Source organism: Rhinatrema bivittatum, chromosome 11 (genome assembly GCF_901001135.1).
Source record: "Rhinatrema bivittatum chromosome 11, aRhiBiv1.1, whole genome shotgun sequence".
NCBI classification, from domain to species: domain Eukaryota; kingdom Metazoa; phylum Chordata; class Amphibia; order Gymnophiona; family Rhinatrematidae; genus Rhinatrema; species Rhinatrema bivittatum.
This window is the reverse complement of record NC_042625.1, coordinates 58707761-58734185: the sequence shown is the minus strand read 5'-3', so window position 1 is coordinate 58734185 and position 26425 is coordinate 58707761. Positions and strand designations below refer to the sequence as shown.

Here is a 26425-nt window from a genome sequence, read left to right as displayed (position 1 = left end):
TGCTGTATTTGGTTGCTTCCTTCTGCTATAAAAAAAAACCAGAGCTCTCTGTGTTTTTAATTAAGCTTTTCAAGAGGCAGTAGTGTGTTCTTTCAGTTCTTAGTTTTTTTCCTCCTCTTTAATTTGGGAAAGGCAAACCCTAAAACCCTTAATCTCAGGGTTGGATTTAGAAGTGATTGAGAATGTGTACTTTTTCCAATTGATGAAGACTATCAGTTCCTAATTTCAAAGGGGCTGATATTCAAATCAAGCTGAACTATATTAGCCTCTAAATTAGGTCCCTACCTCCTAAATTTAGGATCTTAAATAGGAAGCCTAGTTCTGAAAATCAGTGCTAAGCCCCTAACTTTGCACCCTAACTCCACCCCTGTAACTACCCACTTTTTAGGATCCTAAATTTAGAATCCTAATAAATCTAGAGGCCTGCATTTAGGAACTCAGACCTAGAACATTTTCAAAAGGGCTAATTTAGGAGCTTAAAATTCAAAAGTTAGGAGCCTGAACTGTTTGTTGCGTTTGGCAGACCGCTGCACTCATTTTGGCAGTGTTACAACTAGGATAGACTGTGCACTGCTATTGTTGTATCTGTCCATTCATCTCTAGTAGTGACCAGCACGGGACAGGACCCTGACCACCAACAGAAACTCAGCTCTCTCTCATGCTCTCACATGTCTAACTAAACTTAGTGCAGGGCTTGCCAAACCTATCCTGCTGACTCCACCAGTCAGGTTTTCAGCATTTTCACAATGAATACATCCGCATTATAAACACTGGAGGCGCAGTAGAAATAAATGTATCTCATGTACATTGAATGTGGATATCCTGAAAACCTGACTAACTGTGGGATTTCTGATGCCCTTTCTCCTAGTCGTACCACCCCCCTTTTTTTTTTTTTTTTTTTTTACCAAGTATGCCTGACCACCCATCATACCAAGTATGATGGGTGGTCAGGCATATCTCTAGCAGAATCAGTGCTTGCTGAAATACATCTGCTCAATGCATTAGTTAAATGTGTTAATAATAAAAAAAAAATACTTGCAAAAGAGGCAAAAACTCAAAGGGGTACATTTTAAAAGAGAGAGCGCGCGCGTACTTTTATAAGATATGCGCGTATCTTATAAAATCCGGGGTCGGCGCGCGCAAGCGGATGCACATTTGTGCAACTTGCGCACGCCGAGCCCTGCGCGCGCTGCCCGTCGCCTCCGAGGCCGCTCCGAAATCGGAGCGGCCTCGGAGGGAACTTTCCTTCCACCCCCCGCACCTCCCCTCCCCTTCCCCTTCCCCTCCCCTTCCCCTACCTAACCCACCCTCCCAGTCCTATCTAGGACCCCCCTACCTTTATCAGAAAAGTTACTACCGCCTCCGGACAGTAGTAACTTATGCGCGCCGGCATGGCAGGCCCCGACACAGGCTGCTGTGTAGGGGCACTTGGCCATGCCCCCAGACCGCCAACACGCCCCCGAACATGCCCCCAATCTGAAACCATGCCCCCTGGCCACGCCCCCGACCGCCCCTTTTTGCAAGCCCCGGGACTTACGCGCGTCCCGGGGCTTGTGCGCGCCGCCGAGCCTATGCAAAATAGGCTCGGCGCACACAGGGGGTTTTTAAAAGGGTTACGCGTGTACCTTATGCACGTAACCCTTTTAAAATCCGGCCCAATATGAAAAATTTCTGAAGTATATTCAAAGCAAGAAGTCAGTGAGGGAACTGATTGGGCCACTGGAAGATAAAATGTTAAAAAGGGTGCTCAGGGAAGACTAAGTTAGCTGGTTAACAGAGGGGCAGGGTGGAGGCATTCTAGGGTAGTGCCACATGTCTGGTTAACTTAGCAGGATAAATACTGATATTCGGTGTTATTTGGCTAACTTTAAGATCGCTGAGTATATTCAGCAGCACACGTCTATGCTGAATATCTCAGCCAAGTTAGCTTCTAAGAGGTCCATATTCAGCTGCTATGTGGCTTGAGTTAGCCGATTGAACCTATCCAGCTAACTTAACCTATACATTCAGTGGTGCGGCATTTGGCTGTCTTAAAGTTAGCCAGATAAAGGACAGGTGTATGGGCCAACCAGATAACTTATCCAGCTAATCCAGCTTCTCCCAGTTAAGCCCCCGGAACACCTCTGACTTGTCCAGCTAAATTTTATCCTGATAAAAAAAAGTTAGCCAACTAGAATTTAGCCAGATAAATTCCTAAGTATTCATTTGCAAATCTACAAAATATAATCACCTCCCAAACTGCTACAAAACCTATATCTTCAAAGTTACTGAAAAAGCAACACATCGCTCTCCCTTTTTACTGGCAAACTTCAAGCTTAAATCTTATTAGAGCAATTCAATGAACTGTGTGTAAATATTAAGGAAAAGGGCATTGGTTTCATATGATTACATTACCCCATGGTAATGTTTATGCAGTGTATGTAATCATTAACCGCTGCCCTCCTTCCACATATGTTTTTTGGTTACTGAAGTGCTCTGAGTGCTCTATATTTTTGTTAGCGAGTCTAAAATTACAAACTCCAAAGAAACAGTTCAACGCTCGTAAATCTCCATAAATGAAGTGCCACAGTTGATTAAATCAAACAAAAAACCGGGATACTTTCCTCCCAACATGGCCATGTTTCAAACTCGCTGTCCTTCCTCAGGGGGTATGGAAAGTGAATGTCCTGCTGTTTCCCGTGATTTCCTATTGTAAATATTCATTTGGCCGGATAACTTTTGAGTTATCCAGTTAAATGATTCTGAATATGGACTTCTATATGAATTCTTTGCTTCAGTCCTTACTCAGGAAGGTTTATGAGAGATACATAAGCCGACTACAATCTTTGAGGGTGGTGATTCAGAGGAAATAGGATGAACTGGGATGATGTAATAAAGAGTAACAAACAACGGAACTGAATGGTATACAGCCAAGAGTTCTGAAAGAACTGAAAAATGAAATTGCAAACTTATTACTAGTAATTTGCAACTTCTCATTAAAATCAGCTACAGTACCTGAGGACTGGAGGGCGTCCAACATAAAAGAGTTCCAGAGGTGATCCAGGAAACGGACATCAGTATTGGGCAAAATGATAGAAGATATTCTGAAAAACAAAATAACTGGCCAACTGGATAGACACAGACTAATGGGGCAGCACTAAACATGGATTTAGCAAAAGGAATCTTCTCTTACAAACCTGTTAGATTTTTGTGAAGGTGTTAACAAAAATGTGAACATGGGTGAGTTGACAGAAAGAGTGCATCTGAATTTTCAGAAGGCATTTGACAAAGTCCCTCATGAGAGACTCGTCAAGGAATTAAAAAGTCATGGGACAGAAGGTACTGTACTACTGTGGACTGGTAACTGGCTAAACAATAGGAAACAGAGGATAGGACTAAATGGGTCATTTCTCACAATGGAGAAAGGTAAATAGTGGAGTGTTCCAGGGATCTGTATTGGGAGCAGTGAAATCTAATATATTTATAAATGGTCTGGAAAAGGGAGTGAATTTGCAGATGACAAAACTGTCCAAAGTTGTCAGATCACTTGCCAAGGAACTGCAGGAGGATCTTAAGAGACTGGGGATTTGGGCATCTAAATGGCAGATGAAATTTAATGTGCACAAGTGTAAAGTGATGTATATAAGGAGGAATAATCCAAACTTTAGGTACAAGATGCTGGGTTTTATATTAGGCGTCATCACTCATGAAAAAGTTCTTGCAATCATTGTCGATGGTACTTTGAAATCCTCAGCCCAGTGTGCGGCTGAGGATTTTGAATCTTAGATATTATTCAGAAAAGGAATAGAAACAAAAACAGAAAATATCATTATGCCTCTGTATCAATCCATGGTGCGACCACATCTTGAGTACTGTGTGCAGTTCTGGTCAAACCTTCACAAAAAATAAATAGCAGAACTAAAAACGTATAGAGAAGGGCAACTAAAATGATAAAGGGGCTGGAACGGCTCCACTAGGGGGAAAGATTAGGGCTCTTAAGCCTGGAGAAGAGAGGGTTGAGAAGAGATATGTCAGAGGACTATAAAGTCTTGGGTGTAGTGGAACGGTAAATACGGAATGTTTATTTACCATCTAGGAAACACTCCATGATGCTAATAGGGGAGCACGTTTCTAAGTATTTTTTTTCACTCAGAACACAAACTGCAGAATCTGTTGTCAGAGGATGTGATGAAAGCAGTTAGGTGGGTTAGAAAGGGGTTAGAAAAGATCCTAGAGGAAAAGTCAATAAACCATTATGAGCCATGTAGATGGGAAAGTCCTGGTTAAGGAGGATTGGAGTTATTCTTTGGGATCCTGCTGAGTACTTGTGACCTGGATTAGCCACTGTCAGAGGAAGGATACGGGGCTTGATGGACCTTTGGTCTGATACATTCTGGCATTTCTTATGTTCTTATGTAGAGGAACACAAAATAATATATCTATTCATCCCTGAAAAATAAATTGTTAAAACCCTCAGAACTCCTGCATTCTATTTGCAACCTCCAGAATTTCCATTCATACTGCTTAACTTTTAGTCTCTATGTAACCATACTGCCATCTTGTGGACCAGTAAGGGACAGACATCTGGCAGCTTGAGGGTACATTTTGTCAATTAAAACTACAGTTCTATGGTATGTCTTCACTTTTTTGGCCTTTTTGGCTGAGATTTAGAACATGTATAACATGGGGAAGGGATTAAGGTCAGGATTGTCTACTGTCATTAATTAAAAAAATAAAAAGAGCAAACACAGATGACATTGTAAAAATAACTTCATGTCAGTAAAAATACCATGAGTGACAGGACCTGTGTCTCCAGTGCCCTGGGCTCAGATTCTGCAAAACTGCAATACTCAGGAGCTGAGGACTATCACTTAGAGCACAAAGCAATGAATCTTGACATAGTACATACAGCTGTACACAAAATGATGATGGTTGACTGGCACAGTGACTTAGTAGCAATAATTATGCAGTTTCATGCAGAAGGTCCCTGTTTCAATTCCTAGTAGATCCCCAGGCTAGGATTTTTGGAGTTTTCAGACCATCCATGCAGGCACCTCTGCAGGGGCTTGTCTGGATGGGTCAGCAGTGCACTACAAACCAACATGTGAATGAGGAGCAGTGTGGCTTTTCTGTGGTCTTCTGTAGATTTTATTTGGCTTTCAATTGCAGTTTTTTGGAATTCTCCACATTTTTCGGTCCCACAGCCAGATAGGGGAAAGTGGCTTTTATTTTTGGAGTGTTGAGTTAGAGGAATAATGTGGTGGCTGATCCCTATTTTAGGCTTCACAACCCCAATCCAAGGGAAGACACTCTGTCCAGTGACAGTACCTCACGGTCTGGAAGGGATTGTCTTGGAGGAGTGAAGAAGAGTTTATAAAAATTTAAAAAGAGAGGTTTTGTTTTTATAAGGTTTTTGCTTTTGGAACCTGTTCATGCCTCAGGAGGAATTTCTCCAGTGCCCTGGGAAGTTAGGAAGGTGTTATGATTCCCTCCTCCCAACTAAGAAGGGACAGCACTCAACTTTTGAAAATTCACCTTATAATTTTCCACTTATGTGCATAATCTCCATTGATAGGGAAGTTACTGCTCATGAACAATTAAAAATAAGACGCACAGACATGCTCAGACATATAAGGCGTACCACACTATACAGATTAAAGAAAGCCTAAAAAGTCACATTAAGAGCTAATATAACATCTCTTTAACTAACATTGGTGTTCATTGCAGGATATAAACAGAATATAGAAATGTTGCCCACAGGCTTCATCCTCACTGTCCCCTTCCAAGGAGAAAGATCTCCATGCCCAGCTCTTCAATAAGAACAAGGGCCCTATCTCCTGAGCTACCCGCCTGTGTGCTGCATTTAACCTCTTACCTCCATGACCTCTTTGCGGATGTCCACAATGCGGAACCAGTGTGTGAGCTGGGGGAACCCTTCCAGCTCAGCGCTGCGCTCCTGCTGGGCCACCTTCCGCTTGCAAGACAGCTGGCGGCTGAAGTACTTCACCAGTTTGCTCTGAAATAAAAGAGAGAGATTAGAGGCTTAGTCACCCTGGGACAAACCCTGGGGGATGTTTGGATCTCAGTTCAAAAATATTAAAGAAGACACCTTATAGCAGCCACAAAAACTGCTTTCATTTGTTTATTTTATTTGTTATTCATATGCACATTTTTTTTCCTTCTAGCATAGCCAATACAATAGAGGAAAAGTTAGTAAATAGGTAATGTGGACTCGTTGCCAAAACAGACTGCTACCCCCCTGTACAGGAAGAGAAACACCGGGCTAGACTGAGGAAGAGGGAGCTTAGAGTAGGGCGGCAGCTCAAAAGGGGAACATGTCCCAGAAGCCCTCAGCACTGTCTGGATCAGCTGACATGGGAGGAGAGATTTAGACTCACAACAATCACAAAGAGGGGCACACTTTGGGCCTGAGGCTCATAAACGTCTGCAGCAGCAGTCTCTGAACTCTCTATAGAGAAGATGGAAGTGGATTCCTTCTCACCACAGAACAGCGTAATAGAGGACCCGGCCATTGACATCGATTGAGGTCTGTCTGTGAAGCTCAGCATGCTTGTGTCCTTAGAGGAACAACTTTAGAAGGGGGAAAGTGGAGAGGAAGCCCCTTTGCCCGCACAGGGACAGTAGCTTTCAAACCGGCACGCGCACGGGCGCACATTTTCGCACGCCCAGGGACACGGCTATTTTATAACTTGTGCACGTATATGCACAAATATTACAAAATAGCCCGGCTGCGTGCAGATGTGCGGCAAATTTTTAAGTGCGCTCGCAATGCCGCCTTCTACCACATAAATCGAGGGATTTTTAAAAAGGGACGTGCACTGACGCTATTTCCAGTTTTACTAGTTCATCCCCAGTTCACCCAGTTAAGAGAGAGATCCTCCAACCCCTCACGGTTTGATAGCCTTCAGTCCTTCCAGTTAGCTCCGACCTTTAAAATCCCACAGGCCTGCCTATTTTTCTTTAAAGTTACGCGTCAGGGGGCCTGGGCGCATGAGTATTTACAAGCACATCCTAGTTCATGCCTTGAAACGCCCATGCCCTGCCGAGACCACGCCCTTTTTGAAAACTTTCGTGATGTATGTGCTGCGGTATGTTTGCACATATCCAGGCGGTTTTCAAAATACGCTTGGCGCGCACAAGCCCAACTTATTCGCGCGTTCCCCGATTGATGCATGTGCCGGGCTGTTAAAATTCGGTTTAAAGGGAAAAAAAAATCCTGTGGTTTTTTTTATTCTTCCTTTTTTCTTCCCTGTTTTGAAGCTGGTTTTTTTTTTTTTTTTAGGGGTTGAGGGGGGCGGGGGGATGCACCGAGTCGTTTGTTTGTTTAGCTGGGGGAATGTTGCAAGGCTAATACCTACTGGATATCTGAACCTGCAACTCATTGGGGAGTGAGGGGGGAGAGTTGCACCTAAGCTCCTGACCAAAACTAGAGGTTGGAGTGATCCAGGCATCCTTGAATTATTATTATTATTTTTTTTTAATCATGAAGAGATTGATATGAATTTTGAGTTTTGTCCCCACCATATATGCCGGAATAAAAGTATAAAGACAGTTTAATAAACTGGGGGTGCTTGAGCCTATTTTAGAGGAACCCAGGCTTCATCCCTCAAAAGAAGCAGTGCAAGAAAAGAACAAGGTGGTTGTTCATTATTTGACTAAAGAAGCCTTTGCATTTAGACGGCCTGACTAATTTCCAGGTCTAGGTTGTCTTTTAGGACTGTAGAGTCCTCCCATCAGAATCTGGACACAGACCTAGCACTGCAATGAGGGACTGACCTCGGCATCTGCTCTGTGGTTTTGGTGCGGAAGAGAGGCCTACACCTGCTGGAGGTGACAAAGTTGTGGCAGCAGTGGGATCTAATTATTATTCCTGCAGCTAAAGACTACAATCAAGGCTGATCCAGAGGACTGCCTACACCCCCCACAATGCTTGCAGTAAGTTGCTGAAGCTAAAAGGTATCTAACATAGGGACAGTTGTGATGCAGGAAGAGGAGCTCTCATGTTGGTGGGAATTTAGATCCCAAGAACAAGCTAACTTCCGAATTTTAAAATCGGCCACACACGTAAATATTGGCACTTATGCGCGTGGCCAGGCCCTGCACGCACGGTGCGCATCTTCAAAAGGGCCCGGCCATGCATGAAAGTGACAATACGCACATAATTGAAAAGGCGGCAGGCCAGTGGGCAGGGAGGAGCGGGATGGGAAGGAGGCCGGCCGGGACAGCGGCCATTAGCGCACAGATTATAAAATCTGACGCGCATGTGCGCACAGCCACCGAATTGTATAAGATGCGCACTTCGGCGTGTATATATTATAAAATTGGTGCGTCCATGTGTGCGTGCTAGGAAGTGCGCATGCGCACCTTTTAAAATCTAGCCCTCCGTATGATTCCCCCTCTCAGAGCGTTATCTGGGCTGAGGGAGGGGCAGTTAACCATAGAAGAAATACTATGATAAATCCATGTGGATTCGCTCATTTTGAAGGGGTAATTTATGTCCTCCGATAAAGTGTTAAGATGTCTCGCTGCCTAACTACAGCAACAAGAAACCAACCGACAGATGTATTACGTATTTTGAGGAGGAAGTTTCAAATTTTAGAACGGAAATGAGTTAAGAAGAGAGATATGTTAAGAAATTGTGGTGGGTTCTGATTAATCATTATTATAAGGACATAGAGAAGGCTAAAATGGCATTTTATGGGACGGTTATTGAAAAAACAGAAAATGGATCACATGAGATGCTTATAATTGTAAGGAGATTACTGGGAGTAGATGTGCTGAAAAAGAATGTGGTTTTGGGGGTACTTGACTGTGAATCATTTGCTAATTATTTTGTGTCCAAAGTGATGGATTTGCGGGCTAGGGTGGAGAAGAAAGGGGGGGTTGGTTAGTTTGGGTCAGGGAAGGGAGTTGGATGAAAGTGCCGATTTTTATGGTAATATTGGTATTAATGAGTTTAGACCTTTGTCTTTTTTGGAATTCATGAAATTGTTCTCTCTGGTAAGACCAATGTTTTATGGGCTGGATCCCTGTGCAGCTAAGTTGGTGAAAGGTTTGTCAGAGAAGGGTTTATTGTTTCTGTTACAGATTATTAAGGGGCCAATGTTCAGCAGCTGAGCAGATCAGCTAGTTAGCCAGATATACTTATTTGGCTAACTAGCAGGGTATATTCAGTGGCACGGTCGTCCACTAAAAACACCTGGCTATCTCAAGTTAGCTGCATATGGCTATACGGCTAACTTTAGGACAGATCAGTAGCACGACCAGAGTTAGCCGCATAATTTAAGCAGCTAACTCCGCTCCTCCTGAAAACGTCTCCCATCTGCTCCCATCTGCTCCCATAATGCCCCAGCCCATCTGCTCCCATAATGCCCCAGCCCATCTGCTCCCATCTGCTCCCATAATGCCCCAGCCCATAAAACATTGGTCTTACCAGAGAGAACAATTTCATGAATTCCAAAAAAGACAAAGGTCTAAACTCATTAATACCAATATTACCATAAAAATTCTAAGCCGCATTCGGTTTTCAATATCGCCAGTTACATCAACCTCTATGTGTCTTTTGAAGAGGAAAAAAGTATCATTATCCTTGTGCTCCTCTATTATTAATTCAATTCTAAAAAAGCTGTCTGTAGATGTGTTAGATTGTGCTAGTTATAGACCAGTGTCAAATATACCTTTTGTGGAAAAGTTCCTGGAAAAAGCAGTGACTCTGCAGTTAACATCTTTTCTGTAAGAGGCAGGTGGATTATACTCCTTTCAGTCACGGCATTGTACAGAGACAATTTGGTGTCTCTTAGTGATGATGTATTGCATGGAATTGACACATCAAGAAGCAGTGGTGTTATTAAATTTATCTGCTGCCTTTGACCTGGTGGATCATCTGATACTATTGAGATTTTGTGTGGAGCTAGGTATTGTTGGGAGGGCAATGCAATTGATTTGTTCTTTTTTATCCAATAGTTCAGCAAGAGCTTTTGTGAATGGGGCAATGTTTTCTCTTAGTACAATTCAACATGTGGTCCCTCAAACCTAACTTTTTTCCCCTCTTTTGTTCAATATCTTCTTGTATCCACTAGGAAGATTATTAGATGATTTGGGGGTAAGGGGATATTTGTATACAGATGACAAATATTTTGGTAACATTGGGGAGGGATGGGTTAAAATCTTTACTGGATCTGAATTTTGATATGGATAGCAGTCTAAGGGGGTCATTCACTAAAGCTTTATCGTGTGCGTTAGGGCCCTAACACACGCGATATAATGCAAATTAGGGGGAGGGGAGGAGTCGGCGGTGTCTTCGCTGCTGGCGATAACGTTACCAATGTTATCGTTGGCAGTAGTGCGCCGAATAGCACCACCTTTCACGGTGGCGCTACTCAGTGCGAAAACCGGCAGCAAAGACACCGCAGTGGTGTGAAGGCTGCGGGCTTTACGTTAGAGCATTATATTGCCCATATTGTCTGTACAGCATTTTGAAAACTGAAGCTGGTAAGGAGGTTGCACCTTTATTTGAACAATCAGGCTTTTAAGATAGTTATTCAAGCGATGGTTACTTCTTATTTGGACTATTGTAACAGTCTCTGTGTGGGCCTTCTGAAAGACTGCAGATGGTCCAAACTGTGGTGGCGAGGATAGTGTCAGGTTGTTCAAGAAAGGAATGTATTTCCCCGGTGCTTAGGAAGCTATACTGGTTACCATTGAGGGCTCGAACTGAGTTTAAGTTTTTGATATTAACTTTTCATGCAAGGAGGATGCCATCAGATATATGTCAATTTGTTAAATCCAAGAGTAGAACATCAAACTCTTACTGTCACAACAAAAGTCCATGACTCACAGGAAATGAAGTCACAGATAGGAGGGATATACCCAACTGACGAAGTGGCTTTAGCTGAGGGGCTCATACTTCACAGAAACACATGCAGAACATGTTGGCCTGGGTGCAAGAGGTCATTTCGTCAGTCCTGGGTAAAACCAATCTTGTCGCTCACCAAATTTTTGACCCAGCTAGGACAGATAATCCATCAATGCTGGTAAAAATTACCCTATGCTAAATAAGGTTTAGAGGAATAATCCTTACCAAAACTAGAGGTTGGAGCAATCCAGGCATCCTTGAAATTTTTTTTATTTTTTTTTAACCATGAAGAGATTTGTACGAATTTTATCCCCACTATGCATGTTGGAAATCAAAGTGTAAAGGACTGTTAAATAGGACTGGAGTGCCTGAGCCTATTTCAGAGGCTCCCAGGCTTTGTCCCTCAAAAGGAGAGGCAGTGCAGGGAGAGATCAGTGTTTGCTCAAGAAGGCTATACATTTAGAGGGACTGACTATCTTCCAGGGTCTAGGCTTACTTTTAAGACTGCAGAGACCTTCAATAGAATCTGGACACAGACCTATTACTGCAATGAGGAACTGACCTCGGCATCTGCATAGTGGTTTTTGTGCTGGAGAAGAGCCCTACACTCACTAGAGGTAACAAAATGTTACAAAAAATCAATTAGGTAATATAAAAAGAAAGAATAGGCAAACATGTTATGAAAACAATTTTCTAACTCAAGTTCCCTAAGGGTGAATCCATTGGCATATTGGCAAATATTAAATCAAGAAACCTAATCAATTATTAGGGAAAAAAAATACCCAGGATGAAGTATAACTATCCCACAATTACAACTGGATCTCTAAGGGACTAAAAAAAAAATAAAGATCAAGGAGGAGCTTTATCCCCAAGAAATTTTTCTAGATGTGACTGATTATAAAATACTTATTTCCTTGAAATACAATGAGACATTTACAAGAGAATTAAAAAAAAAAAGAACTTGACATATCATGGAAAACACTTATTCTCAGTCCAGAAAATCTACTCTGAAAGTAAAGTTTCAAAACACTCTCCCGATCCATTTCTGTTAAAAAAAAAACCACAGTGTCCCCTTCCTAGGATGTTTCCAAGAGGCCCAAAATATCCAAACTATCCATTGAAACTAATGGTTCTAGGTCACCTTCTTTGACCATAGTTTGTCTCGACTACAGGTAGAAAATAGACCCCGCTTACAGGAGGAATCTGTTGCAGTGACATTTTCAAAATTTCCACAATGGCAAAATTCCTAACTTAAGAAAATTAATCACTCAAGTTCCTATATCTAGAAGAATTGTCAAGAACTTACTCTTCCATTATGATATCGATTTTCCTTGATCAAACCTGCCTTGAAACCTTGTAAAGAAGAATGTGGGAAGAAACAGTACTTTACTGGGAGGAGTAATGATCCACTCTTTCATCCTGCTCACAAAACTTGAGGGAAGCTTGGCACGTGAAAGAGCAAAGCTGAGATATGGAGCTGATTTCACTGCTTTCTTGGTTCAGATGGCCTCTAAACAAGAAAACTGGACTTTGGCTAGAATATTTACTCTCAAACAAGCCTTGCATATTTGCCTCAGCATTACCAGCTCTTCCCACTGAGACTTCAACTTAGATTACAAGGACAACACACATGTACTCAAAGAGATTCTCAGATCTTTGCCACCCCCCCCCCCCCCCCCCCCCCCCCATCATCAGGGTCACTGCTTAGGCAGGGACTCCAAACCAATTTGCAGCTACAACCAACTTGGGTTGAGTTGTCAACTCTTTTTGCTCCAAACACAGAAACCCTTCCAGCAGTGGTAGTGGTTTATAAGTTCTTGATTAGGGAAGAACTGATATACCGCAAGGGAACCATTTCTCGTACTCATGGGGCTCTAGGGGTGTGCATTCGTTTTGAACTTAAATGTAAAACGCAACTTTTTTTTTTTTTTTAACTTAAAAAAGTGATGAGGCGAAAACGATCGGATTTCCAACTTATTCAACATAGCTATGTTGAATACGTTGGAAATCACGATTGTTGATCCTAAATAAAAATTTAAACCCCTCACCCTCCTTAATCCCCCCCCCCCAAGACTTACCAAAACTCCCTGGTGGTACAGCAGGGAGTCAGGACGCCATTTCTGAACTCCTTTGCGAGGAGCACGTGACGTCGGCGTCACGTCGGAGTGACGCGGCGTCACGTGATTCCCCGTGCGTTCGCTCCGGGACCCTCGTTGCACCCAAAAGGAACTTTTGGCCAGCTTGGGGGGGTCAGGAGGTCCCCCAAGGGGGGGGCCCCCAACGAGGGTCCCGGAGCGAACGCGCGGGGAATCACGTGACGCCGCGTCACTCCGACGTGCTCCTCGCAAAGGAGTTCAGAAATGGCGTCCTGACTCCCTGCTGTACCACCAGGGAGTTTTGGTAAGTCTTGGGGGGGGGGATTAAGGAGGGTGAGGGGTTTAAATTTTATTTGCACGTATGGACATAGACTCAACTTATGGAATTCTCCATATGTCCATATTGACCGAAATTGACCCCCCCCCCCCTTTCGACTTATGGACTTATGAACATAAACTTTTGGTCTGCACATCTCTATGGGGCTCCCTCCCACATACAAATCGGTTTGAGATCTCACCGACGTTGAGACCCAAAAGTCAAGCATACTCTGAAGCAGTCAGAGTTGCTGAAGAGTAAACCCAAGACTTAGCCTTCCCTTTCTTCCCCATTAATCCCATATTGTAACTAATAATAACGGAGAAAAAGAAACAACTCTGGAGCTCAAACAAAAGCATTTTACTGGTAGACGCCATCTTGGATTCCCTCCCGTTTTCCTTTGTAACTATGCATCCACTACATCTGAGAATTTATTTAATTTTAAGAAAAGTGGGAGAAATTTGTTGCACACATTTTATGGAGAATATCATATAGGCCACTGGGAAACTTCAGAAAATGTTTGGCTGGTTATACACTGGGTCACTCAATCAAGAAAATACAGCATAATCAAGACTGAATTTGTTGTCCTTGTTTTGCAATGTATGCCTCGTCAAAGTGATGTTGTAGCAAAAATAGTAAGGAGTTACTACCATACGGGACAGATACATGCTGCAGGGGTGTGAGCTGATACTTAATGGCATCCTTGCACAGGCTCCCGCCCCCCCCCCCCCCAAATTGGTGAGGCTCATGTAAGCAAATTAATTATTAATGACAGTAACAAAAGAAAGCAGCGCAACATTAAAGAAAAACTAAATTGGTGGTGGCAAACTCTGTAATAATTTTGCAGCAAGTTCTGGGCACACTGAGAAAGATGAGGATCTGACACACGAAGTGATGACACTATATGATGTTGCCTTCTTCACCACTTCTGATTGGTTTGTCCCTTCCAATGTCCTCATGTTTGTCCCTTCCAACATTCTCATGTTGAGACCTGAACAATGAATTTATGTAAAAACAAGGAGAGGCATCGCAAGAATAAGGTTCCGATACAACTCTAAGTCCTTAGGAAAAAACTGAGGGCCGATGTATCCTATATAGCATTTCCCAAGATGCAATGTTATAACGTTCCATGTAAATATTTCTCTTCCTCGTTCTTATAAGTTACCATGTTACAATGTAAATAAGCAGATCGTGTCTTATTTGTTTAGTCATATGTTCGTTCTTATCAGTTACCATGTTACAATGTAAAATAAGCAGATCGTGTCTTATTTGTTTAGTTATATGTAAACCGATGTGATATCTCGATCGAATGTCAGTATATAAAAGTAATAAATAAATGAAAAGCTGTGATAGACTACTGTGGGTTTTGCGCGTTATTAGTTACAATATGTGTTTTCATGCGCTAATCTTAAGTGTGTATGTAATAATGCATTAGAACAGAAATAACGCGTGCCCAAATCCGCTCAAAGCCTTGGCTGGTTTAGCGCGAGTCCATGCTAATGCCATGCAAAGGAGGCAATTAGGTTTTCAGGTCCTCTTCCTTTGTGCTTAATCGACATCCCTGTCCCCAATTATTCGTTCCCTTTATCATTTGTTAACTCTCACGTTATCTGTTGCTAATTCTTCGCCAGTTCTCCCCTGTTCTCCCAGTTCTATGTAACCCCATGTTCTATGTAATGCCTTCTGCAATATTGTTGTTACACTGTAAACCGATTTGATATGTTACTTTCAACATGAAGGTCGGTATAGAAAAGTTCAAAAATAAATACATAAAATAAATTCATGTGCAATGCAGAAAGCTTCACTGGCATTAGTGCGGGCTTTTTAGTGTCTGAGTCAGGGCAGGAGTTAAGTGTAAGCGCCTGTCTGGAGGTTAAAAAATTAAAGCGGCAGAGGCCAGAACTGAGGTCCAAGAGGGAACAGCAATTGTCAAATGCTGAATACTTTTGCAACCCCTTCCAAATCTCTGTTGCATTTTCCCCACTCACTGGCATCCACCATTATAGCTCCCATGTGGTTGATGATGGACCACGACGAGGTTAGACATTGCTCTGCCCCACTCCCGGACCACTAATTCATTACTGTCTTATGAAATTGTAAGGCTTTCATCCAAGAATCAATCACAGGACGCCACTTTAATGCAGGTTTATGCATGCTTTATTGCATAAGGCCTTCAGTGCATGCTATAGTGCACATATCTGCGTGGATATTTGTTTTGTGCAGATTTTCTGTGCGTATCTCATTTGCATGCCGTCCCCTTATTACATCCTGCAGAGGCGCCTGCTTTTGCTGCTCACGCTAACAAAAATCCATGCTGAAAGATAGCACAGATTTCACTGTGGGTCTTATTACATCGGCCCCTGAGTCAGCCCAGGTTTTCCCTCCATTCCATGCAAGCATCCTGTAATTCCTGTGTCTTAAGAAACTGGAAAAAAAAGTTAATCTATGTAATGAGAATAAAATCAGGGTTGGGTCAGCCTCCCCCAAAAATCATGTGTCATAACCAGTGGGGGTTTAGGAATATCCTCTCAGAAGCAGAGCAGGAGCTGGATCTGTCTTCTGCCTAGCCAGCCCCCTTCCCCACAGGTTGAGCCCTTGTGTTCAAGGAGCCCAGTAGGACTTAGCTGGACAGGCTGGATAAGCTGGTCAGGGCTGGGCAGACACAGGCTGGAGGTAGTAAGCAGAGAGACTGGAATAGCAATGAGTTGAAGACTGGTTACAGAAATAGGCAAGGAGCTGAGAACAGGAAACTGGAATAGGCAAGGAGCATGGACTGTGCAATGGGACAGGCAGGGAGCAGTGGACCAGGTACTGAAACAGACAGGGACTGTGGATAGGATACTGGAACGGACAGGAGACAGTGGGTTACAAGATCAAACAAGGCAGACTAGGGCAGGAATTAGTCAAGGCAGACAAGGTAAGAACCAACAAGGATCACACAGTACATATAAACCCAAAGGCAGCAAGGCTTGGAGGCCCGAAGGCCACTAAGCAACGGGCCCTGGAGGGCATGGTCAGGAAAGGCCTAGATAGGCCACAGAGCAAGGCAAGGGGCAAGAAGACCCTTAGGTCACAAAGCAAGGCAGGAAATGAGAAAGCCCTTAGGCCATAAGGCAAGACAGGGAGCAAGAAGGCCCTTAGGCCCATAAAGCAAGGCAAGGAGCAAGAAGGCTCAGAGGCCACAGTGCAAGAACAAGAAACAGAGGCCAGGACAAAAAGCCAAGAGCGACTCAATAAGCCAGTGAGGAGATTCTCACAAGGCAAATCTAAACAGAGCTGGCACTGCGTGTGGCGCAGGCAGGAAGAAGGAGCCTGGAAAGTTCTGGAAGCCATGCCTGCTGAGTTCTCCTGGTGGAGAGAAGGCTGCACCACACGCTGAGTCAGGTTAGTCACTGAGGAGCTGGCCCCAGTGACTGAGGGCAGAGTTCATTAGAGGCCTCCTCTAGTGAGGAGTTGTCATAGCAGGAGGCAGCAGGGTAGGACGAGGCTGTGTAGCAGACAAAATCCTAACAGCATGGAACTATATAGTATACCAATTCCAAGTTCCATTGTCCAAAGCATATTTATACATGTATTTTAGCAAATGAGACCTACTAAACACCTAAAATTTAAACAGAATTTCATCATACTTTAACACTGAGAATTGACAGGAAGATGGGCAGGCAAAATCTTCTACAACAACTGCTGTTCCTTCCTGTACTAAATTTAAAAACTGGACAAATTCTCACAGCACTGTTTCCGTAAATTATTGTTTTCAAGATTGCTATTTTTCTCTTCCAGAAGCTGAAGGATATTAAATCCTTGGGCAGAAGCTAGACTAGTTCAAAACTGTTCAAGCAAACAGCCTGGCAGGGTTCTTATACTTTTCACTAAAAGTGAAATCTGATCCTAAAAGTTTCTTTTCCATTGCAGAAGTGATATAGTTTACAGTTCTAGCCACTAGGTGGAGCTCAGATATCTCATAAGGCTGAAAAATTAGTACTACACTGTAACAGAGACACATTGCTCTCATTTTCTCACCTTTTCTCAGGTTGTTTCCTGTAAACATTTGCCAGGGTGACCAAAGAGAGAAGGAGGTCTGCGAGACCGCCAGTGGCTTCCACTCCTCTGGCGGCCAGGAACAGAATAAGGCACAAGAGGCAGTCGGAGGACCTATCCTACCGGTGATCAAGGAAAGAAAAGGCCTGAGAGGCCTGTTCACTTGCTCCACCATGTGTACTGGCCTTACAAAATTCAAAACTCGTGGCTAGCAGACGTCCTCTATGATGATCTCATGATGCACAGTATCAGCATAAAGAAAGTGCTAACCACAAAAAGTTTGAATAGCGCAGGGGCCAGCACACAAGGAGAAGTAGCAGAATGGGCTCCCTTTTCTGCTTCTGATGGGGAGACCGTCTGGGTTTTGTGTTTGTGGGAGTGAATGGGAACCTGCCTGGGTTGTATGTGTGTGAATGGGAGCCTGTCTGGGGGGGTGTGTGTGTTTATGAGCACATAAGCTATATGTGCGTGTGTGTGAAAGATACAGCATGTAGGTGAGAGACCCTGTGTGAGTGTGTGAGAGAGAGAGAGAGAGAGCGCGTGGGAGCCTATGGACCTTGTTTGCATGTGAGGGAGAGTATGTGTATGGAAGTGGAAGCCTGCATGTGAGAGACAGGGCATTGGTGGGAGCCTCTGTGTGGCGGAGTGGCAGCCTGCTTGTGAGAGTGAGACTTGTGTGTGTGGAAGTGTGAAACTGTGTGTGCAAGAGAGTATGTGTGAGAGAAAGAGAACCTGCATGTGATAGCATATGAGGGTGGAAGCCTGTATGTATGTGAGAGTATGCAAGAGTGGGAGGCTTTGTGAGAGCGCATGTGAGAGATAGTCTGTGTGTGTATATGAAGGAGGAAGGAAAGAAGACAGGAGGAGAAGAAACAGAATAAAAGAGACCCTGAAAAAGGAATTAGGACAGACAAGGAGAACAGAGACTGGGACCAACAAATTAGAAAAATAAGGTCAGAGAACAAAGGTACAAAAAAAAAAAAAGATTTTGACTTTCAGTGATTGAAATATGCCAGCTTTGGGAATGTGCATTTCTTATATATCTGTATTTTGCTGTTTCTTCAGTATTCCAGCATTCACAGAGTCTGGTTTCTCAGGCTTTCCATTTCAGTTTTTTCTGCATTTTTGTTTCTAGTTTACAGTCCCTTATTCTGTGTTGGGTAAGGGTCTGTTTATATTGAGCATGTGTGAGAGAAATGCAATATTTTTATTAGCATATGGTTTCTCTGTAGGGATTTGTTTTATGTAGGGATTTGTCTTACTTCACAAAGTGTTTGGCATTGGAGAGTTTGTTTTGCTGTCACTGAGGTGACACCAGAATTTGAATATTTATTTTTGCATGTCCTAGTTCTGCTCTGCACCTGTTGCAAATCTTAAGTTCTTATGACGATAATGATTATTGCAGTTTTATTATAGTTATGATATTCTCCACATTTTAGGAAAGAGCCTTCATGAAAGAATACATTGACATTTGTTTTATTACATGATTGGATCTGATGTTTTTGTTAAGTGTTCTTTATTTACTTTTAAATGTGAATTTATAAACTGCAATAAATATAAAATAAATTAATACAGATTAATAAAGGTAATTTTATTCTGGTAACTGCTTGAAATAATAGAATTAAAATATTTTAAAGCATTAGTCAAGATGATAATACTTACGAATCCATTGTTAGGTACACTCTAAGGCACTATTTATCGATAAGAGTACAACTGGTATTGCCTGGATCTGAATGACAACTTCCCTCCCATGTTAATTTTTTGGGGTGGCCCAAGATTAATTTCTGGCTACGCCATTGTTTAGAAGACAGGACTAGGAATGGGCTGGGGGGGGGGCTATCCTTTATCTAAGGATCTTGTGGACTTTGAAGGGGAGGGTGGGAAGGGAAATGGCCATCACTGCATGTGTGTCATGTATTTATTTTTAAATTCAGGTGGGGGGGATGACCAGTGCCACCTCGATAGGTGGTGGATGGGGTGGCAGGGGTTAACAGTGACCCCCATTTTTCTGTGGGGGAAGAACTTATGCCACTGGCCCTTTAAACAATGGTGGCTGCGGCCTAGATGGCGCGATAATTTGTAGTGGAGGGAACAAATATCATGGAACACATCCTCTCCCCATGGCATTTGGCCCTTCCCGCGATAAACTATCATGGTTTAATAAATCTCTCTCAGATATTAAGCCCTCTGGGGAGAGGGAAATACCTATAGTACCTGAATGTAATCTGCTTTGTAATGTTGAAACAGAATATTTTTTTTAAAAAGTCTTTCAGGTGCTGAATATATTGGAGAATCCCCTAATATGCTGAAAATGTTGGCAAATATCAGAGGCAAATATCGGATGCTCCATCTCCTAACTTTTCTATTAAGGTGTTTTTCTTCCTCCTTCCCAGGGCTTTCCTTTAGGGGGAATGATAAAATCGGAGTGAATGCCCATGCCCCATTCCACCACAGAGCCCTGCCCCTGGCTCTTGGACATTACTGCCCATTCCAGAGAGTGAGCACCAGTAGGCCAGGAGCTGCCACGGCTTGCAGGGCACAGATAATGTGGGGAAGGAGCTACAGCAGCAGATAGTAAGGACAGCTCGCTCCCTCCACTCATACACACGCATACACACACACACACACACACAAACTCTCAGTCTTTAATCTCAGTAAGGAGGGGGGTCACAAGCCAACTGATTTGCCAAGGGCCTGTACCCCCACCCACCCCCCAACCTAAGCCCTGTAAATTACAATGAGACAATGATATACTGCAAAAAAATATTTTTTCATTTTGTCTTTAACACTTCAAAAGGTTACTTTTCAAACCCATTTATGCACATAAAACTTGTTCTTATGCATGTTATAGCTGTTCTAAACCTGGGCTCAGTACACATACAAGCGCACTCATAACCCAGTTTCGCATCTTTTATGCGTGTAGAGACCCCTAGGTCTCCACTAACTGGTTGGTTCCTAATATATTCCCAGGCTAGGATTTTTGTAGTTTGCATACCATCCATGCAGGCACCTCTGCAGAGGCTTGACTGGATGGGTCAGCAGTGCACTACAAAACAGCATGTGAATGAGGAGCAGTGTGGCTTTTCTGTGGCCTTCTGTAGGTTTTGTTTGGCTTTGAGTTGCAGATTTTGGAGTTTTTTAAGTTCTCCCCAATTTTGGGTCCCACAGTCAGATACAGGTGAAGTGGCTTTTATTTTTGGAGTGTTGAGTTAGAGGAATTGTGTGGAAGCTGATCCCTAGTTTAGCCTTCACAGCCATATCCAAGTCCAGTGCCAGTACCCCACGGTCTAGAAGGAATTGTCTTGGAAGAATGAAGCAGAGTTTGAAAGAAGTTTGAAAAGAGCTATTTTGTTTTTATGAGATTTTTGCTTTTGGGATCCTGTTTCTGCCTAAGGAGGATTTTCTTCCCTGCCTTGGGAGACAGTGTGTGAGAGTGAGAGCGTGTGTGTGTGTGTGAGACAGCATATGAGAATGTAACTCACACACACAGGCTCTCAAAGATCATGAAAGAGTGTAAGCCCATGTGAGTGTTTGAGGGAGGAAGGGAGGAAAGGAATAAATAGGTGGCAAGAGATAAAACAGAATAAAAAAGAGACTCTGTAAACAAATTAGAAAAAGATTAGAAAGGGAACATGGTGGGGGGGTGGGTGGGGGAACCTGGGACGAACAGATTAGAAAAATAGATTGTACAACAAAGATGGTGGACAAGTTAGGTGATTATGTTATGGAATGGGGAGCAGGGGAAGGTGATGATGCCAGGTGGGGGGAGAAGGAAGGTGATTATGCTAGGGAATTGGAAGGAAAGGAAGGCGATGGTGTGCCACAACCAAGTAAACCTTATGCTGTGTATGTCACAACATGAAAAAGTTGGGAACCACTGAGTTATAGGGGTGGTAAGGCAAAGAAGGGGGGTGAATGCTAAAGGGAAGGCAAGATGATGAGGGGTGAAATTTGTAGATGAGATTATGGTGATGGCTGGAGAGAGGTTGATGATGATGAGGGTGTGCATCCTGGGGTGGGGATGAAGAGATGATGAAGGGGAGAATGCTGAAGTGGGGGAGATGAGGGCGTAAATGCTGGAGAGGGGAAGATGATGGTAAAGTGGTGAATGAGCCTTTCCAACTATTTTTTTTATTGAACAATGTGCACAGGAACTGCTTCTCAGATGACAAACACTGGTAATGAGATTGGGCAATCAACCTCGGCCCCAGAACTACTTCAACCTGAACATTAACAACTATTTAAAACAAATTATGCAATGAGAATTCACAATCTGTCATGTTTCTATCAGGCACCCCTTACCCCCCTCATGAGAGAAACATTCAAATATTTGACAGACTTTTAAGTATGGGAAGGTAAAATTTTCTGTACCAAAGGTAATTCAAGGATGATATGAAGTTGCAGGGAAGAATTTTCATCTCATGCTACAATATCACTCTCTATATATTTATATTATTATTTATATTAATAAACAATTATTATTGTTTGCTGATCTATGTCACTGTTCAACTTCCTCATCCCCACCCAATTTAACCTCAAATGACTCATACAGCCTAATTGCTCTGTGCAATCTCTTGTACGCCACTACATCACTGTTAATTATTTATGTTATTATTAATCCTCAGTTTTTTCATTCATTTATCCTGTATCTCACATTATTCATCCAATCTGTAACACCTCACTTTGGCTGAGCAATAGTTTAAAAAGGTGGGAAATAAATCCAAAAATTAAACAAACAAACAATACTTATCTGCTGAGAGGGAGATGGATGCTTGAAATAGATTAATGCAGAGGATAATGACACCATAACCGTGACACAATTTAAACAATTTAAACATACTCCTGTGTAAGTATGGAAAAGAGAAGAAGATTGGTATGTATTGCTCTGGAGAATTTTAGGATTTAAAAAGTTTGGGGGAGAGTGAAATAGTGGAGTATATTCTTTAGTGTGTGTGCCTGAAATAAAAAGGTAGAATCAATCCCCAATACTGATGAGGACTTCTGTATAAATTACAACAACTCTATATTCCCCACCACCATAGCCTTTTGTGCAAAATATTTTTAATAGTAATCATGAACCAACCTCCCTCCTACCTGTGATCTTTTATATTTAATTTTTGTTATTTTTTTTATGACTTTTCTAATGTGAAAACAAGTCTTTCATATGAAAATTCTCTTTATAAATATTGTGCTTCTATAAAAAAATGGCTGTGTAACTTAGCCTGTCTGAGTTAACTTAAGTATTCAAACTCCATCGATAATTCATGAAACGCTGCTGTTACTTCAATCAAATTCATAACTTGTCGCTTATTACAGATGTTTCTTCAAATTTAAGGTTGGTCGCTCAAATTTAATGGCAAATTCCAGCTCAGCAACCCATTTCTTTCAGCGTTATAAATATGGCAACAACATTTCATGTAAATAGAGCTGAAAAGATGGCTATCCAATTCAAGTACGTTTAAATCTTAGACACCTTCCGCGTCTTTTTCGCCTTTGCTTCTAACTCTCCGTCTGCTTGTTAAATGTCATTAATGTATATTTTACTAATGTGTTCCCGATCTACTTAGCTTGTCTTGTTCATTCCTCCCGACATGGCCATGTTTCGACAAATCGAATTAATCTTCATCAAGGGAGTCTCTGATCCTTCTCCTCACTGTCGGGTCACTCTTCTACCACTCAAATGGCATTTTTGTGCATACTTTTTCTTGCTCGCTCCTCGTCTTTTAAACCAAACATGTGATCCAACTTCAACCAATGAAGAGCTACGTATCCAATGTGAATTCATTCATGTCCAATAGTTTCTCTCTGCTCTCAGTGTGCTTTGATTGGGATGCAGTAATGAATGTCATAATAATGAAGCCCACTCTATATCTTCGTTCAGTCCACCCGGGACTGTAGTATTTAACTTAAATATCCAGTTCTGTTCACGGATGTTCAAGAGTTTTTTTACATCCCCTCCTTGTTCATTGTCTTCAACGCTGTCTATCACAGACCATCGGAGGTCCTCAAAGCAATGCTGTTTTTCTAAACAGTGCTCAACTATCGGGGCTTCCGTCATCCTAGTGTTTAGCCTCGATCTATGTTCGATGAGCCTAGTTCTCACTGTATGTGCCGTTCGACCCACATAATTTTTCGGACAAGGGCACTGTATGATATAAACCATGTTTTTGGATATGCAATTTGTATCTCCTCTTCTTATGATCTTATATCCTGTTACTGGATCCTCCCAATGGGAACCCTCAATGGTTAAATTGCACATATAAGCACAAAAACACAGAGAGGGAGAATTATTCCCAAACAAAAATATTAAAATATATTCTCAAAATATATATATAAGGAGAATGGTATCATAGAACCAAAGTGCCTATTAGTGCCAATCCACCGTCTCCCGCCACATAGGGCCCCACACAGTATCAGCTCTTATGGCACCATTAATTATAATCATATACCATCTCCCTTATATACTATTTTTTATATTTTTTGTTATTTCACTTTATTATTAAATCTCTAAAAGTACAATATTTTATTTTAATTGTGACCTGTAGTTACTTGATTTCAAAAAGATACTTAGCTTAAATCGCTGGCGTATGGGTGTAATATTTTTTGACACTGTATCATTTCAAATAGTCATAAATTGTTCCCAACACGGACCATGTTTCGGCTAAATTAGCCTTCATCAGGGGATATTTTAATCAAACACTGTCATCACGCCACGAACTCTTCGTATCTCCATACCCTTCTACGGAACCGGATAGTTGTCAAAACAGGGCACTCTTACAAACATAACTTTAGCAATGGCGCCGTAACGCGTTATGTTTGTAAGAGTGCCCTGTTTTGACAACTATCCGGTTCCGTAGAAGGGTATGGGGATTTAGGTAGGGCTGGGGGGTGGGGTTAGATAGGGGAAGGTGGGGGGACGCGGAAGGAAAGTTCCCTCCGAGGCCGCTCCGATTTTGGAGCGACCTCGGAGGAAATGGAGGCAGGCTGCGCGGCTCGGTTGCCGATTTTGCGCAGCCTTGCGAGCGCCAACCCCGGATTTTATAAGATACGCGCGGCTACGCATGTATCTTATAAAATCTGGCGTACTTTTGTTTGTGCCGGTTGCGCGAACAAAAGTACGCGAAAAGTTGTTTTCACATTAAAAAGGTCATAAAAAAATAACAAAAATTAAATATAAAAGATCACAGGTAGGAGGGAGGTTGGTTCATGATTACTATTAAAAATATTTTGCACAAAAGGCTATGGTGGCATGTTGCAGTTAATGTATGAAACCTTCCTCTTCCTACTTTAAAAAATTTTTTTTTGATGTGGTGGGGAATAAAGAGTTGTTGAAATAAAAAGGTAGCATAAATTAGGTCATTGTATTCTTTGATTAATGGTCAAGGGACATTTTCACATTAAAAATCAATCAGGGTTTTATCTAAAATACAGGACTGACCCAGCCTTTAAGAGTTTAAACATCCTTTAGCAGGTCACTACCATATTAACAGTAAGTACACTTCATAAATTTAAAAGACTCCAATTTATTTATCCCTACTCCCTTAGCAACCTAAACTTAACAAAGAACTCAATAATATTAAGATGAAGGCAGCACTCCAGCATTGAGATGGGGATCCAGCCTTTTGTACGGAGTGTCACCCGTGTGATTTTTACCAGTTAGTGAGAGGTTGCATGTGTGCACCCAGTGAAAAGAGCTCATGGCACTCAGGGAACAAGTCCAATCTCTGTAGATTAGAGTGGCAGACATGGAAAAACTGAGGCAAACAGAGAGGTATATAGTCCAGGGCTATTTTAACTAATAACATACGTCTCCACCAATTAAAGATTTGGAAAAGACCCTTGGGCATCTATTCTTGTGTTGTTTCCTCAAGGTAGAAAGTTGAAATCCAGAACCTCCAGAGAGCATTCTCTGAAATGCTCCTTGTTCCACACGCAGGTCACCAGAGGCAGGCAGAGCTCCAGAGTTTCAATACATGGATAAAACAATAGTGCAGGGAAGAGGGATTCAGTTTTGTAAAGAAGTAAACAATCTTTTGGAGATGGAGGAATCTCTTCTGAAAGGATGGGCTCCACCTTAACCAGGGTGGAACCAGGTTTCTAGCACTAAGCTTTAAAAAGGATATAGTGCTGTTTTTAAACTCAAAAAAGGAGGAAAGCCAACAGTTGCTCAACAGCACATGGTTTGGAAGGAGGTATCTCAAAAGATAATAATGAAACAAGAGAAATAGAGCATCCCAACAGAGAGATTCCAATAAAAGTGAAAGTAGTCCATGTGCCCATAAGTAAAGAACTGCCTGAGTTAAAAGATTTCATATTATCCATGTCAACTGATAAGCAGGTTGTTAATAAAAACAGAATACATACTTTGAAATGTCTGTATGCCAATGCCAGAAGTAAGATGGAAGAGTTAGAGTGTATAGCACTGAATGAAGAGGTAGACATAATTAGCATCTTAGAGACCTGGTGGAAGGAGGATAACCAATGGGACAGTGCTCTACTAGGGTACAAATTGCTGGTATATCTCAGTGTTAGGGTGGATCAGTATGGTGGGGGGATGGCACTTATGTTCTTGATGGCATAGAGTCTAACAAGATAAAGATTTTGAAGGAGAGTAAATGCACAGTAGAACATTTATGGGTAGAAATCCCATGTGTAGTGGGAGAAGAATATAGCGATAAGGGTATACTATTGTCCATCTGGCCAAAATGATCAGATGGATAATGAAATGCTAAGAGAAATTAAGGAAGCTATCAAATTTGGCAGGGCAATAATAATGGGAGATTTCTTTTTTTTTTATTTATCAGCATTTCAAATATTCACAAGCAACACCGTAAAGAAATATCAGCACAGTTCAGAAATCCTGTACAATAGCAAATATAATACACATATCCAAATTGATACTGCACTAATAAAAATAAAAGAAATAAGGAGGCTCTGAAATATGAGCTTTAACAATTACAAGAAAAAGTAATAGGCAATGGTCTCTAAATGAGACCTAGCAAATAACTCTCAATGCCAAGCCTTCTAGGGGTATATTAGGTGTGTGAATCTAGGAATGCTCTTAGTTGAGAAGGGTCAAAAAAAGCATAATTCTGATTTTGATATTTAATGCAACATTTA

General features: G+C 42.1%; 1 protein-coding gene across 1 annotated transcript in view; it reads right to left on the bottom strand.

Annotated features, from left to right (window-relative positions):
* The window catches only part of KSR2 (kinase suppressor of ras 2), a 611851-nt gene that overhangs the window by 528546 nt on the left and 56880 nt on the right, over window positions 1–26425 (bottom strand). Inside the window, 1 exon segment of the mRNA XM_029571387.1 lies at window positions 5855–5995. Within this exon segment, the coding sequence (XP_029427247.1) occupies window positions 5855–5995 (141 nt within the window).